The 16617-nt window shown below is 43.9% G+C and overlaps 1 protein-coding gene across 1 annotated transcript; it reads right to left on the bottom strand.

The window, feature by feature from the left end:
* Nucleotides 1-1712: 1712 nt before the first annotated feature.
* TMEM42 (transmembrane protein 42) lies at nucleotides 1713-15648 on the bottom strand. Its single transcript, XM_085845242.1, has 3 exons — nucleotides 15266-15648; nucleotides 4918-5064; nucleotides 1713-2528 (listed from the first exon to the last, which is right to left on the bottom strand). Exons 1-3 carry the CDS (start codon nucleotides 15422-15424, stop codon nucleotides 2385-2387), a joined length of 450 nt encoding a protein of 149 aa, XP_085701368.1. The 5' UTR covers nucleotides 15425-15648; the 3' UTR covers nucleotides 1713-2384.
* Nucleotides 15649-16617: the final 969 nt, after the last annotated feature.

Below are 16617 nucleotides of genomic sequence, written 5' to 3'. Positions count from 1 at the left end.
CCTGCATCCAGCAGCCACAGGCTGCACTCGATAGAGAGAGAGAGAGACTCTGAGGATCCAAAAGGCCACCAGGACCCAAAAGACCCTGCAGACCCAGATGACCCAAAACTCTATCATTTATTGGTGATGAATGTTATGGTCAAGTTTCATCAAAATTGTATGTGTAGTTTCTGAGAAGAAGTTGCTAGTGTTTGTGGACGGACGACGCGCCATCCCTTAAGCTCCCCAGGATGACGTTCCAGGTGAGCGAAAAAAAACAACATAATAAAGTTGTCATCGACCGGCCATCACATTTCCACCTTTTTGCTTTCTTTACATAACAGTCCTTGGCTCACACGGGACCTCTCCATGATGAACAACTGGGCTAAAAGCTTGTGGGGCATTTGTTGGGGAGGGTTGTGTGCAAAGGAATCATCAAAATCTGTCAGAGTTTCATCAGAAAGTCCATTTGTGATTTGAATTGGTGGTGTGCGAGGTGGCTCGTCGACATATCGTCGAGGCTCATGGAAGAGCTAGTAACAGTACACCGAACGGACCAGGCCACAACAGGACAATAGTAAGAGCAGATAGAGGGGGGGGGGAAACACCAACAGCAGAGTTCCATCCATCCATCCATTGGGACCATACTCTGTGCAGAGCGTCGGTGCTGCCTAAGCAGTCTCTTTGGCAATTGGGCACAATCCTGGACGGTCGCCACTCCGACACAGTATACTCGCAAGCGAGCACTCATTTTGCCGACCTTGGAAGGACGACAGGCCTGTTAACCCCACCTGATATTAATTTAACAGCTGAGCGGGATTTGAACTCGGGACCCCAGGATACCAAGCCCGCCACCCGAACCATGAAGCCAACACCAGGCATAACAGCAGAATTGAAGGTCAAAATAGAGGGAGACTTGGAGAAACAATGAGTGTGGGGATAAATGGGGGGGGGGGTTGCAGAAGAGGATGCTTGGAATGAACAGGATTGATACAGAAGGAAATTCAGGAGGAAAAACTGTAAATTTGGAAGGAAGAGAATTTGGGATGTGGGGAGGAGGGTTAACAACAGTAGAAGAGATCATGGTTTTGGAATGGGGACGATCTGAGATTAGCTGAAAGATTTTCATGAGATTGTTGCCCAAATCCTTACAGAGCCTCCTCCATGCTTGACTGTTGGTAGAAGGCAGTAAGCATTGTTGGTGTCCTTGGCCTGGCTTCAAATGTGGACTCTACCATTTGTTGGAAATTGAGTGAAGAAGGACTCATCTGACCATATTACGCTTCTCCACTGCTCCAAAGTCCAGTCATCATGTTCCATGCACCACTTATTGCAGGACAACACACAATTTCATAATCATGGGTTTGTGTATAGCAGCTCTGCAATGAAACTCCATTTTGTGCAACCCATGACGAGTTAATATAAATTGATCGGGTTCAGGTCGGTGAGTATTCAGTTCTGCAACTGTTACCCTGGTGATTTTAGTCACAATTCTTGACAACACACATCTGTTCTGATTATCCAGTTTACACTTCTGGCCACCGTTAGACTTCCTGGAAGATGTTTGTCTTTCTTTTCCCCATGCTGTCATTACTTTGAAAACTGTTCCTCTTGATACCTTAAGAAGTTTTGAGGTTTTGGTCACAGGACACTAAGTCCTGAGAGCACCAACAATTAGTCCCCTTTCAATGTCAGGTCTCTCATTTTTGACAAATGCTATCTCTATAAAGATGTATCAGAAAAAAGTGCATTTATTAAACAAAATGTACAACATTTTATCCAAAAATAAACATTGAGTGGAATAGTATCCTCCCGAAGCACCTCTCATGGATCCTCAAGGAAATCGGCAATACAGATTTCCCTCATCTAATGATTATTCTTTCCCATTTAATATTTCATTCTTTAACAATACCATTTTTTATTTGCAGGTGAACAATCATCGCTGAACGTTTAAGTTTACAAGCACGGGCACAAATTGGCTCAAGGTGCGAGGTATGGCAGGCAGTCAGTTGAACAAGTTCAAAGGTGGTGGAGAAACGAGCATGGACATCCGAATGAGTGTGACTCGAGTCAGAAGTTCCAGGAGCCCAAGATGACAAAGGAACACCAATCAAAAAGACATTTGTTTACCTGCAAATCATTAGGCCAATGGAGGAAACGGAGATGAAGATAAAGCTGTGATGGAGGATTATAATTCCTTTCTGATCCCTGCAATATAAATGATGTAACACACATGTCGGACATGCCAACAGAATTCAGTAACTGCAGTCAGTCCATTACATCATTTGACTGTAAACAAACTCCCCCACCATCACCATGATCATTTTGGGGTTTATGAGAAGAGGGATAGGGGATTCCGCTCAGGAAGGGTTTTCTCCAAGCTTAAAATACATCGAATCGGGAGACTACATAACTTTCCTCTTCTCAATATCTGCTGCGTTATCTAAACTAGCACTATGGACTAATGCCAGCCCCATCAGAACAAATGCTGCGCCTATCCACCACATGAAACTCAGCACCTCTCCGAACAGCACACGTCCGAACACCGCCTGTCAACACATACAAAACCAGAAGTATGAGCAAAACATAACATTAAATGCTGTAGATAAGCACAGGTTAAAAAACAAAGTACATTAATTATCCTGAAGATACAGTCTATGTAATTCATTACCCTAATCAACTTGGGATAAAAATTAAGACGGCCATAAAAATTGTGCAAATGTACCTGTGATTTTGTATACACAAGGCCTGAACTTTTTTTTCTTTATAATTTTCCTTTACAGGATAAAGACTCATGCAAGAGCCTTTTTTTTTTTTAACAGCCATTTTTCCCTGCTGAGCAAGGGTTAGCTTTTTGCAGGCTCCATGCAACCATGGTTCCCTTCTTGAGGCAATGTTTTTATGTCCGGATGCTCTTCCTGACGCCAACCCTGGTCGCCTCTTAAGACACACAGGGATATGGTACACCTATTCTAACCGGGGCCAGTACACTGGTGCTCATTTCGCCGACCAAGGAAGGATGACAGGCTGAGTCAACACCTTGGTGTTAATTCAGTGGTAAACATGGCTCAAACTCAGGACCCTAGGATCCCAAGCTAGCCACCCTCACCACTAAGCCAACACCAGGCTTATTCGTGCAAGAGCAAGATATTAAAAAAAAAAAAAAAATATATATATATATCTATCTATCTATCTATCTATCTATCTATCTATCTATCTATCTATCTCTCTCTCTCTCTCTCTCTCTCTCTCTCTCTCTCTCTCTCTCTCTCTCTCTCTCTCTCTCTCTCTCTCTCTCTCTCTCTCTCTCTCTCTCTCTCTCTCTCTCTCTCTCTCTCTCTCTCTCTCTCTCTCTCTCTCTCTATCTCTCTTCCCCCCCCCTTTTTTTCACCTTCACCCAAGAGCTTGCAAAACTTAAAAATATTATGTTCTGCATCATAGTTGTCCACGTACGTGTTCATGGTTTGTCTTTAAATGTTTGTTTCCACTTATGCTCTTTATTTTTGTGTCTTTTTAAAAAATATATAATTGCAGCATCAGGGTAAAGTGGGTTTCACTTTTGGCCTGATTGTAACCATGGCAGCTAAACTAATCCTTTATTTATGTAATTTCCCCCCATTATGCCTTTCCATCCCCTTACTTTATTCATCCTCCATTGAGTCCTCTTTCCCTATTTCTCCATCTCTCCCTACACTGTTACCGTTGTAAACAAATGCACCAGACTGTATGAATATTACTGTTCTAAATTTGCACTCCAGTTATAGAGGCAAGCTTGGTTTCCAGTCTGTGAAGCCATGCCCTGGAAGAGGGAAGCCATGCTCTGGAGGACGGAAGCCATGCCCTGGAGGACGGAAGCCATGCCCTGGAGGACGGAAGCCATTCCCTGGAGGACGGAAGCCATGCCCTGGAGTACGGAAGCCATGCCCTGGAGGACGGAAGTGGTCGCCATTTTTCACGCTCTGTAATTGATTTGTTTTTTAGCCAACCACAGCCCAGCCACAGTACCTGTAGTCAACCACAGTTTTTTTTTTGCCCTAATCAATGAGGGCTCTTAATAGTTGTTTAATAAACAAGTATTCAATTATAACGTCCAGGCCTTGTGAGTCTCGAGTCACGAAGTTAAGGGCTCGGAGTTAACTTGCCGTTAAGCTCCTTCTGAGGGAAGACAGTGCACATTTATAAAATCTTCAAATTCACTTTTCCATCATTCACAGCCTTTGCGAGGATCATATATGTGTGAATTTCCAATAGGTTATCCAGTTCTACCCCACCCTTCTCCCTCTTACTTGCTCTTTTCACTCACCATCTCAAACTCTATGCATTGCTTTGATGCTCGATTTTGTTCCAGAAGTGGTGAAGGATGCCGACTTTCAGTAATACCACTATTTCGTCTAAATGCTGAAAATTATTTTTAAAACACTATTTGAATCAGAGATTTTGTGTGAGTAACAACAGGTTAAACGTGCCCTGCGAGCTGAACCGAGTCAGTGTAAACACACACATCACATGCGCAAAAGGCCTCATTCGCATTAATACATCATTTCAAAAGTCCTGTATTGAGCATAGACTCACAAGAGCAAACAATTGAACTATAATATATGTTCTCTTGGAAGGAACTTCAACACAGGAGGAGGCAATTTCAGCCCCTTAAAAGCCTGCTCTATGATTGCCAACTTATGGTTGCTTGTCCACACTCGATTATTTTTTAAATGCTGAGTGTTAAGCAAAGAAGCAGCAAGTACTATCTTATAAGTGTAACTTGGCTAGAGTTTGAAACCGCCGACTCCCAAGACTCGGAGCGGATGCTCGAACCGTTAAGCCACCACATCTGGTTTGACCAATTCACAAACCTTTAACACATTCTCAAACCTCTAATTTGACCAATTCTCAAAATCAAAACATTCTGGTTTGGCAAATGACCGATTCTCAAACCCTTACTGAGCACATGAAGTTTATTGCAGTGCTGGTAAGTGTGGGCCACAGGGTGTTGGAAGAGTAGTGCAGAGCTTTAGCGAATAGGGTGCACATGATCGCATTCGTGCCCAGCATACAAGCAAACAGCAGAAGTCGGCAGGAAATGTTTACCTGGAAAAGAAAAATAAAAAAACACATTGTGCAATTTTGTTATGAAAGAGTGGAATTATTTTTTTACACTCAACCACAAGTCCCTTTTGAAAAGGTGACTGTCGTGTTGATGTAGCAAATCTAATTTTGGTGCAATATCAGTAGAAAATGTTATATAACGTGATATTTGAAGTTCTGAAACCGAGTGCTGCTGTCTTTATAAATAATTAAAGGAGGAGGAAGAGATTGGGGCCATAATCTGTGCAGAGCGTTGGTGCTGCCTAAGCAGTCTCCTTGGTTATTTAGGCCATGGGCCAATCACCCAAAATGGACTTCTCATTACCATCTCAGGTGGCAAAGGTTGACTGTACTTTTTGGAAAGATCTTTGTCTGGGCCAACTTTTTGGGTTTGATTGCCACTCCAAATCGGTAGCTTTATTGTAGTTTTTTGGGAAAATAGGCATTTTTGGGGTAAAATCGTGTTTTTTGAAATTTCAACTGTAGAAAAAATATCTGCGACAAAACAACATATTTGAGACTTTGAATAAATAGCTATGTAAAGTACAACCATTTTGGTGTGCTTTGTGTTGGGTTTCAATTGCCGGTTACCATGGCAACAACCATTTTAGGGTAAAAAACATGGTTTTTGATAGTGAAACTTTAAAAATTCATATCTCAGAAATGAAAAATGATTTTTGAATAATTTAAACGATAAACACATACTGATGCATCTGGGAAGTTTTTAAATTCCATAGTATGAGCGTAGGTTAAAGATAAATATATCGTTTTAAGGTAAAAACATCACATTTTGAATTGCTTTCTCGGTAAATGGAGAGAAAACCCAGTTTTTTGAGCATTTTAAATATTTTTCAATTTTATAAAGTATCAAAAGTCCATTTATCACTGTAGATGTATTAGCATACTAGGTTGGATTAGATACCGAGTTGAAATAGATTGACGTTGCCATGGAAACGACCAATTTTGGGATAAAACACATTTTTTGACGATGAAAGTTTAAAAATCCATAACTTGGTAGCAATGCAATATTTTCGAGCAATTTGAAAACCAGCTACCACCCTGACACCCTAAGGCTGTTTGTTTGTTCAATAGGTAGAATAACCTGCAGGCAGCTGTCGTGTAAGTGTTTTAGATTTACATTCCTTGATCGCTATCATCATCATCATCACTTTCATCATCTGCATATGCGGTTACGTCTGTGTCTGCTTCGTCATCCTCATATTGGTTGTCACACATCTTGTTTTTACACATCTTAGTGCATTTCAGTCCGTTTCGGATGCACTACAGTCCTTTGCATCACAGTGGCGTACACAGCTACAGCTCATGAGCTCCAAAACAGCTGATGGAGCTGGTGGACCAGTCATCCAGAGAATCTCAAGGTCACCGCTGTCATCTGTAGACCATCCACAACCTGTTGGTGGGATTACTTCAGGGGTGCATTCAAGGGATCTACGCCATATGGCTGCTTGGTAATTTGACCGCTTGGCATGCTGAACAGGCAATTTCTGCATCATAGTGGCAATTGTGCTGAAATCATGTTGCCCCTCTTTGATGTGAAGAGCTGATAATGACATTGGTTGACTTCAACTCTGTTAGAAATATAGAGATGGCAGGTGAATGCTTCAAGCTTTGCAAACAGTTCATTGGACATTTGCCATGACCGTCCAAGCTCACTGAAGCACTGCTGATAGTCCACGGTCTTCTTGGTAACTTTTAGTGCATTCAGTTTTCCCTTTCCGGCTAAAGCACTGACCGTATCGCACCCCGTAAAGGCGTGCAAGCCAATTCAGGCCATTCAGCCATTAGTTCCTGCCTTTTTTTGTCACCTCGCAATAGCAGGGCAGCCCTTGATAGCTCTGCCATAGAATTACTTTGTATAGCCAGCAATGTCTCAACTTTCGTTCTAAGTTCGATGATGCTGCAGGCAAGTTCGTCCCTCGTCAAGGTGTCAGGGTAAACCAAGACTCTACGACCGTGGTTTCGGACGAAATGGAGTGACTCACCAAACTCACTCTCCAATTTTTGACGCATATGTGTCTTAGTTGAGTCGCTGATCTCGTTGAAACCATACGAGTTCATCAGTGAAATTAAACGGGATGTCAAATCAGTGAGGTGCAGAACCTTTGGATTTGGAAATATTTCGTTCCTGATGAAGTCAAATAACTCTTTGTAAGCGGTAATTTCAGCTGATTCAGAGTTTCTGCTGATGCCTTACTGGTTGCGGCAATTCCACTGTCCGAGGTAGTCGATGCCTTTGTATACTGCCGGAAGCAGGACCGATGGTGATGTGCCTCAGCTGCAACAATCTCTCGAATGACTATGCTAAGAATCTTATTGTCCATTTCTCGCACAGCAGCTTGTCTGACAGCTGTGTCCGCTCACAGCTGTTTACACTGCACAAGGGTTTCCTTAGAACGCTGTCCTTTCAAATATTTTGCAACTTTATCACAAAATATGCACTTTGCCTCGTACACGCGAGATGAGACAGCCCCTTGCCTAGGTGTCCCATGCCGGCTGGGTTGCTTGTGTATTATATGTCTGTTTCTCACGTGTTCTTCTATTGAGGTCCTTTTTGTTGGTAAACACCGAATGGCACCTGCGATGATATTTCACTGGCGCAATCTCTCCTTCGGATAAACCTTTTGCAGCAGATAATGTTTGTCCATGACCTCGAATTTCTGCAGCCTTTAACAGAGTTGTCCATGAACCGAAATCTATTAGTGACACAAGATCAGTGTCGTCATCAGTGCAGTGGATAACAGTCGGTACGTGGCCGCTTTGGGGGAGGCAATGACTCTTCCATGATCAGTTAGTCACCTGAAAAGAAAAAAAATATGTAAAAACCCTGTAATATTTAAATACACTTCACAATGGTTTCTCCACAGAATTACCGTTGCCATGGAAACATCAGTCCAGTTCAACTTATTGATTGCCAAAAGAGAGAATTCATATAAATTGCTAGACAAAATGGACTTTTGATATATGGTACGATTGAAAAATCTTTAAAACCAAAGACTTCTCAAAATCTCTGCTTTGACAATTCTATCAAGGAATGCTATTGAATAGTTGATGTTTTCACCCTAAAACGAGATAGTTTGTTGACAACCTGCCCTATACATTGAAATAAACAGCTTTCTGTGTGCATCGGGGTGGTTTTAGCCTTCAGATCTCTGAAAAATATTATTTCACTTGCAAGCGATGAATATTTCAACTTTTACCGTCAAAAAACGTGTGTACCCACAAAATTGATCGTTTCCATGGCAACGCCAATCTATTTGAACGAGGTAACTCATACAACCTATACTAGTACATGTAAAGTGATATATAAATACATGTAGACTTTGGATACTCTGTGAAGTTGATAAAATAAAAACAGTCCTCTTCTCTCAAAAAACGGGGTTTTCTGTCAGATCAGCAAGAAATGCAATTCAAAATGTGATGTTTTTACCCTAAAACGATATATTTATCTTTAACCTACCCTCATACTATGGAATTTTAAAACTGCCCTGATGCATCGGGATGTGTTTATCGTTTAAATGGTTCAAAAATCATTTTTCATTTCTGAGATATGAATTTTTAAAGTTTCACTATCAAAAACCATGTTTTTTACCCTAAAATGATTGTTGCCATGGTAACCGGCGATTGAAACCCAACACAAAGCACACCATAATGGTTGTATTTTACATAGCTATTTATTCCAAGTCTCAAATATGTTGTTTTGTCGCAGATATTTTTTCTACAGTTGAAATTTCAAAAAACACGATTTTACCCCAAAAATGCCTATTTTCCCAAAAAACTACAATAAAGCTACCGATTTGGAGTGGAAATCATACCCAAAAAGTTGGCCCAGACAAAGATCTTTCCAAAAAGTACAGTCAACCTTTGCCACCCGAGATGGTAATGATCACCCATCTGGCCCATGGCCTAATTGGACACAATCCTGGACGGGTCGCCATTCCGACACAGTATACCAGCATGCTGGCACTCATTTTGCAGACCTCGGAAGAAATAATTAAAGGGCATCGATTAAGTTAACGAATGATCTGAAATGAGACCAGAGAAGAGTCTCAAGCACAAAAAACAACTTCCCGGTGGAGTGATGCCTGCGACAAGTCGCAAAGAAAAGAAAAAAATTGTCTGGAAGGAACTCGAGCAGCAGTTCTTGTACATTTGCTTCACTAGTAGACCTACTCCCTAAGGGAGCGTCAGGAAGGGACATGTTGTTATCCTCTCTGGGGTATATATTGTTACGAATCTACGCCCGCCCGGCGTGCGAACGACCGCTTTAGCCAATGGCAGCCACACGCCCACCGGAGGAGCAATTCAGTCGTGACTTCCCGGAACAACGCCGAGAACCAGTCACGGGTGTGCCTTCAACGCACACCATGGCCCAGTCCGTATTCTACCCGCGTGCGACAGGGTCAATCGCTGAATATCGATATAGCTAAGTATTTGGGCGGGTAACCTACCGAGGGACCGTACCTCGGCGAAGGCCTGTTTGGACACGAACCGCTTAAGCGGTTTGTTCCGTTCTGGGATAACCGAGCAGGTATTATCGCCAGACCTCGCCAGACCCGATTCTATTTATCGGTATTCAAAAACCAACTAGTATTCCGAAAGCAAGATAGCAGTTCAATTTGGGGAAAAAGGACACGACGAATGGGTTAACTTTCACACAAGCACATTTATTACTTTACACAGATGCACATATACAGCCATGCAATTAATGAGGGAAGGGGACAAGACACGAGCAAGGTAAAGCACTACGACCGTCTATGATTTACCAATGTACATTCACTTAACAACAGTTCTACTTGAAAGACTTGGCACCACAACATTCACTCCAAAGCAAAACCCCAGGAAAAAGACCACCCTCATAGACAAGGGAGTCAGACTGGGCCCGTGGGCCTTTATAACGTGGGGCCTTGGTGACCGAAAGGGCCCCACGAGACCGTTGCAGGTTACCTGCACCCTCGTGGTGCCTTGATGGGGCGAGTCGCGACGTCCCGTCCCCACGGCAGCTAGCGTAGCCGCGGTTGCGCCCAGGCCTTGCCAAGCGGAAGGCGAGCTCTCTCCAGCTCCTCCCACACGCACGTGCAGGTTTGCGCGACACAGCAGGGCTGCGCCTCCAGCCCGCGTCTCCTTTGCGACGCCCGAACCGCCACCGACTGACCGCTCCAAGCTCCTGACTCGGACACGAGCCCAGATCTTCACGCAGCTCCGGCAGAAGCAGCACAGCTCCTTCCGTGGCGTCCAGCGGTAGCAACAACACCAGCTACGACAGAGAGAGAGAGCGAACGCTCCGTGCGCGCTTTTTATTACCCACGCCCCACCCCTCCGCTCTCGCCCCGCCCTCCTTCCAGAACATGCGGGAAACTTCTCAAAGGAAGCGTTTTCCCGCCAAATTAGGGACGCGCGCCACCGCGGTAGTTCTCCTTGTCCCTTGCAGGGTGATTGTGTGAAGCGGTTGGTCCAAAATAACGATAGTAAAGAATAACGGCTAACTCAAAGATCACAGCCCTGTCCACACGGATAAATCCCATTAAACAAAGGTGGGGAAATCGAACTGAACACGGACTTATCGGCATAACTGAACTAAGGACATATATGGTGTTCTGTGAATTTCCACAGCCGTAACAATATGATATCTCTGGGGTAGATCTCGGCTCGGGTCCGTTAATCTGTGGGGTACGCAGTGAGCGTGTAATGCCTCAAGAGTGGCGGGTGTCCTCCCTTTCAGTTTAGTGTTAAACAACAGTAGCAACTGTTTAAAAAGGTAATCAAATGTGTTTGTGTTTTATAATATATTGTTGCGAATTCGCGCCCGCCGGCGTGCGATCGGCCACGTGACTCGAATCGCGGCACGTCGCCCACCAGACGGACAATTCTGTCGTGACCCTCTCGGACTAACGTCGGGAGCTAGTCACGGGTGGGCCTTTCGGCCTCACCACGATCGTGCAAATCGGCCACCCGCGTGGGATAGGGTTGTTCGCCAAACTCGACCTACCTAAGTACCCACGCGGATGGTAGACCGGGCGATCGCACCTCGCCGCAGGTCGACTCCGGACACGGGCCGGTTAAGCAGTCCGTTCCGTGCTATCGGGATAACCGAGCGGTGTTATCGTTGGCCTCGATGGTTCCGATTAATTATCGGGCGTATTAAGTCCACTACAAACCCTTTACGTGAAGCAAGATGGAGATTCAAACAAAGGAAAGGACGCAGCGAAACGGGGAACAATTCAACATAATGCACTTTATTTACACGACACACGAAGAGCACACATATATCAATTTAAAACAAAAACAACAATGCAGAGCTAACCGAATACGCGAACACACGGCAACACTTATACAGTTTTACTTTACAAGACACGGTGCCACAAGATCCATACAAAAAAACAAAAGAAAAGGCCACCCTCAAAGACAAGGGGGCAGACGGGGCCCGTTTGCCTTTATGGCATGGGACTTGGCAGACCGACGAGTCCCACGAGACCATTGCAGGTTACCTGCACCCTCTCGGTGCGATGGTGGGCGAGCTCTCTCCGGCGCTCCTTGTACGAACGCGCAGGTCCGCGCAACACAGCTGGCAGAGCAGCACCTCCAGTCCGCGTCCCTCCGCGACGTCCGGACTCCCCACCGACTGCAAACTCCAACGAGCGGTTCGCTCTACAGACCGCTTCTCCAAGACCCAGACGGGCAGATGACCATGAACCGCCGACTGATACTGACACTCTCACCGACCGCCCTGACCTGACTTCCTCTGACCTGACTTCCTCTGGTGTCACTCTCTTTTTGGTGTCACTTCCGTGCGCCCTTTTATTTCCCCGGCACCCCGCCCCTCCCTTCGCGGCACGCGGGAGGGGGACATTCCACCAGAGAAATCGGGGCGGGAGTTGAGCCTCAACCGTCATTCTTGTTTACCAGAGAAATCGGGGCGGGAGTTGAGCCTCAACCGTCATTCTTGTTTACCAGAGAAATCGGGGCGGGAGTTGAGCTTCAACCGTCATTCTTGTTTACCAGAGAAATCGGGGCGGCAGTTGAGCTTCAACTGTCATTCTTGTTTACCAGAGAAATCGGGGTGGGAGTTGAGCCTCAACCGTCATTCTTGTTTACCAGAGAAATCGGGGTGGGAGTTGAGTTTCAACCGTCATCCTTGTTTACCAGAGAAATCGGGGCGGGAGTTGTTGTTGTTCCCCTTTTGTGTTCGTGGAGATGTTGACGGTTGCTGACGGAGTGGTGAGGATGGCATGGTTGTTGAGAGGCCGGTGTGGTTGTTGTTGTTGTGAAGCGGTGTTGTGGTTGGTGGTTGTTGTGTGATGGTGGTTGAGACGTGGTTGGTTCAAAATAAAGATAGAACAGAAAAACGCCTATCTCAAAGCGTCGCAGCCCGAATGAATCACATTTATTCCTTCTAAACAACGGGTTTGGGGCTAACTACACATGTATTTAAGAGATACCTCACCTACGGGACCTGAATGGTGGTTTGCGAATTTCCACAGCCGTAACAATATTTTTTATTTCTGGTAGGGGTGCCCCACGAAATGCGAGACGATAAGCTATTTACACGGCGTTTGTCCAAGGAGGAAAACCGCCTTGGGGAGGGGGGGATTATGAAATCATCATTAGTAGTATGATGGGTTTTGGAGACCCCGGGGAGGCACAGACCAACACGTGAGGGAGCCCTTGTGTAGTTAACTTTGTAGTACATCGTCTAGCTAAATTACCGGTCCCCTCGTATCGGTGGAAAGGAAAGATGCATTGTGAGTGTAGCTGGAGCTGTGCCATTGTTCTTTTCCTCACTCACAAAGCCTTCTCGAACTCCATTGTCAATCTTACTAGATTGTCACTATAATGATTGTAAATGAGAAATTTGGACAAATCTTGGTGGATGAGTTGGGGAGGCGACAAGAACAAGCCGATTCGATTTTAGTTCAGGTCCGGATCCAGATCCCGTCTATTGTTGGGATATTCGTCCTGGCAGAGGTGTGTGCTCTACCGACTACCCTTCTAGTTTATTACTAGACGAGCACAGTAGTCAGGAGATGTTATTTTTAGATCCTCGTGGAGGATCTCTGAGTCTTACTCACGTTGTTGTTCTTCATCTTCTGCTTGGGGACTTTTTTGTTTCACAGCCTACAGTTTTCATCGAAACTTCCTGAAACTTGGCATATATATGTAAACATACCCTGCGCAGACAGTAACCAACTCCAAGTTTGAAAATTCCTCCTAGAAAAAAAGTTATGACGTCAAAATATCTCTGCTAATGGAAATTGCCTAAAAAATTATCTCCGAAACTAGGCAAGCTTTTTGAATTCTGTTTGCGGGAATCGAACAGGGCATTAGCAGAGATGAATTACTGCAAATATGATACATCACTATGACGTCATATCAATTTTTATGACATCATTCCTATTTTTTGACATTTTTTGTTTCACAACCAAGAGTTTTCATGGGATCTTCATGAAACTTGCCATGTATATGCATAAAGCCCACGCGCAGGCAGTAACCATCTCCAATTTTGGAAATTCTTCCTAGAAAAAAGTTGACGTCATAATATCACCGCTAATGGAAATCGCCGATACCATTATCTCCGAAATTAGGCAAGCTGTTTGAATTTTGTTCGCGGGAATCAAATCGGGCATTAGCACAGATAATTTATCGCAAACCTGATACATCACAATGACGTCATATTCGTTTTTATGACGTCATCATTAAGAGGACGAGGATCTTAGCTCATTTGAGCTTGTTCTGCTTCGATGTACCTTTTTCCTGAATTTTTTTGTTGAAATACTGTCCCAACTCCTTCCCGAGCACTGGTGCCGTCTCGGCAGTTTCTAGCTAATGGTTACAGCAGGTGGTTTGCCATTGCCTTCCCAGCATTGTTTATCAGTGCACTGTCCTTTGAAATGCTCATCGACCATATTTAAACTAGAACGGGCACTTGTAGAGCGCATACCTTCGCTGCAGTCACTAGTTACCTTTGTATTAAGTTGTCCACAACACATCTCAATACAAATATGCATTTCGTGACCCCCATGACCTTTGACCCACAACCGCTACCTTGGGTGACAATAGTACTATACCTTGTGTCATTTCACAAGATGGGGAATTGAACACTGAACAATTTGGAGTTAATTTGATGTAAATCGGAAACATATTAACCGTTTTCATCATGAAAAAACGATGTTGACCTTTTTGTGACCTTGACCTTTGATCCGATCGCTCCCAAAATCTAATGGATTTGTCCTTTCATGATGCCAAACAAATCCAAAACAATTAAAGCCTCTCTGCGTTTTGTTTTTTTGCGTTAAGTTGTCCACAACGCTTTCCGATATAAATGTGAATTTGTGTGACCCCCTTGACCTTTGACCCCCAACCGCTGCCTTGGGTGACAAAAGTACTATACCATGTGTCATATTAGAGGATGGGGAATTTAATTTTGAACATTTTGGAGTTAATTTGCTGTAAATCAAAACAAAATTGACAATTTAATCGCGAAAAAACGATTTTGACCTTTTTGTGACCTTGACCTTAACCTTTGATCCGATCACTCCCAAAATCTAATCGATTTGTCCTCTCGTGATGCCAAACACATCCACAAAATTTCATGACAATCTGCGAAGTGTTTTTTGTGTAATGTTGTCCACAACGCTTCCCAATCAAAAACTCCATTTTGATGACCCCCTTGACCTTTGACTTCCACAGACTAACTAGGGTTGCAGACACTATGCCATACGCGATATCAGTGGATCGGGATTTGAATACTGAACATTTTGGACTTCATTTGATGTAAATCGGAACAAAATTGACAGTTTAATCGCAAAAAAACGATTTTGACCTTTTTGTGACCTTGACCTTGACCTTTGATCCGATCGCTCCCAAAAGCTTCGCCTGGCGTCCTTGAGTAACTGCACATCATCTCTAAAAATTTCATGCAAATCGGTCCAGCAGTTTTTGCGCAATGTTGTCCGCACACATATTTACCAATAAATAAATACACAGGGGTCAATACAATACCTTCGTCAAACGAAGTTTGCGAAGGTAATGATCGGTATGACCCCGACTGCGCAGGATTTAAACCACCGACCTCCCAGCCTCGAGAGCGGTGCCCGAACTATGACGTCACAGTCATTTTTTTTTCTATCACAGTCATTAAAAAAAATTAAAATGCAAACAAAGCAGCAACACGAAGGCGTGTCCTGACCGTCTCACAAAACACATTCTCCTCGGGATGGACAGAGCCGACGGCGTGGCAGAGATCCGGGATGGTCCCCGTGCCCATGGCGAACTTTCCCAGAACAGAGGCGAGCGACGCAAGCAGCCCCGATACTCCCGCCAGGGTCGCTGCTCGATCTACCGCCATGACGTCATCACACTGAGCAGAGCTCACAAAACGAGTCGTGCGCTGCAGTGCTCGGTTCCCCTTCAGCAAGCAAGCGCCTGCCAAGCCGGCTGTTCCTCATCGACGGTTTCGAATGGAGTGCTTAAGCCACTTGGCGAGCAGTCCACGAGAAACTTGGTTACGAAACACACCTGCTCTCACTGGAATCTCCTCAAACTGAACACTCAATATAATATTGTTTAAAAATGATTGTTGTTGTTTTAATATCCTCGGGTTAAAGGGAATTACCTCGTCATGTACGACAAAAAAAATAAAGAGAAGTTTCTTTTGAAGAGAAATACAAAATGTGTCATTGTTGTTGTTCGAATTGCGATTGTTGTTGTTGTTGTTGTTGTTGTTGTTGTTCGAATTTCGATTGTTGTTGTTGTTGTTGTTGTTGTTGTTGTTGTTGTTGTTGTTGTTGTTGTTGTTGTTGTTGTTACCACCACCATCACAGCGTCTGCTCCAATTTTTTTTTTCTTCAAAAAGCGGAAGCTTGTGGCGACCAGTGTTGAACAAATAAATAATAAATACCGGTGAAAACGACACGACTTCAGATTACAGGAGTTGGAGTTGTTGAAATCTCGTGAGAGGACAACAAAGTGATAATGAACAGGAATTGATAAAATAACATAATGTGGAGAACAAGACATGTTACTGGGAATACAGGTGAACATGTTACTTACTGGGAATACAGGTGAACATGTTACATACTGGGAATACAGGTGAACATGTTACTTACTGGGAATACAGGTGAACATGTTACTTACTGGGAATACAGGTGAACATGTTACATACTGGGATATGAGGTTATTTTATAGGGAATACAGGTGAACATGTTACATACTGGGATATGAGGTTATTTTATAGGGAATACAGGTGAACATGTTACATACTGGGATATGGGGTTATGTTATAGGGAATACAGGTGAACATGTTACATACTGGGATATGAGGTTATTTTATAGGGAATACAGGTGAACATGTTACATACTGGGATATGAGGTTATATTTTAGGGAATACAGGTGAACATGATACATACTGGGACATGAGGTTATGTTATAGGGAATACAGGTGAACATGATACATACTGGGACATGAGGTTATGTTATAGGGAATACAGGTGAACATGTTGCATACTGGGATATGACGTTATCTTACTCACCTCTGAGCT

This window comes from Eptatretus burgeri, chromosome 11 (assembly GCF_056783735.1).
Source record: "Eptatretus burgeri isolate ZD-2024b chromosome 11, Ebu_testis_v1, whole genome shotgun sequence".
In the NCBI taxonomy this organism is placed as follows: Eukaryota; Metazoa; Chordata; class Myxini; order Myxiniformes; family Myxinidae; genus Eptatretus; species Eptatretus burgeri.
This window is presented reverse-complemented; position numbering and strand designations above follow the sequence as displayed.

Coding starts and splice junctions, on each gene's coding strand:
- TMEM42 (XM_085845242.1), bottom strand. CDS start 15,424: ATGGCGGTAGATCGAGCAGCGACCCTGGCGGGAGTATCGGGGCTGCTT. Junction 5,065..15,265: donor AGAATGTGTTTTGTGAGACG/GTCAGGACACGC, acceptor TTTCTTTTCCAG/GTAAACATTTCCTGCCGACT. Junction 2,529..4,917: donor CAATAAACTTCATGTGCTCA/GTAAGGGTTTGA, acceptor ATGTGTTGACAG/GCGGTGTTCGGACGTGTGCT.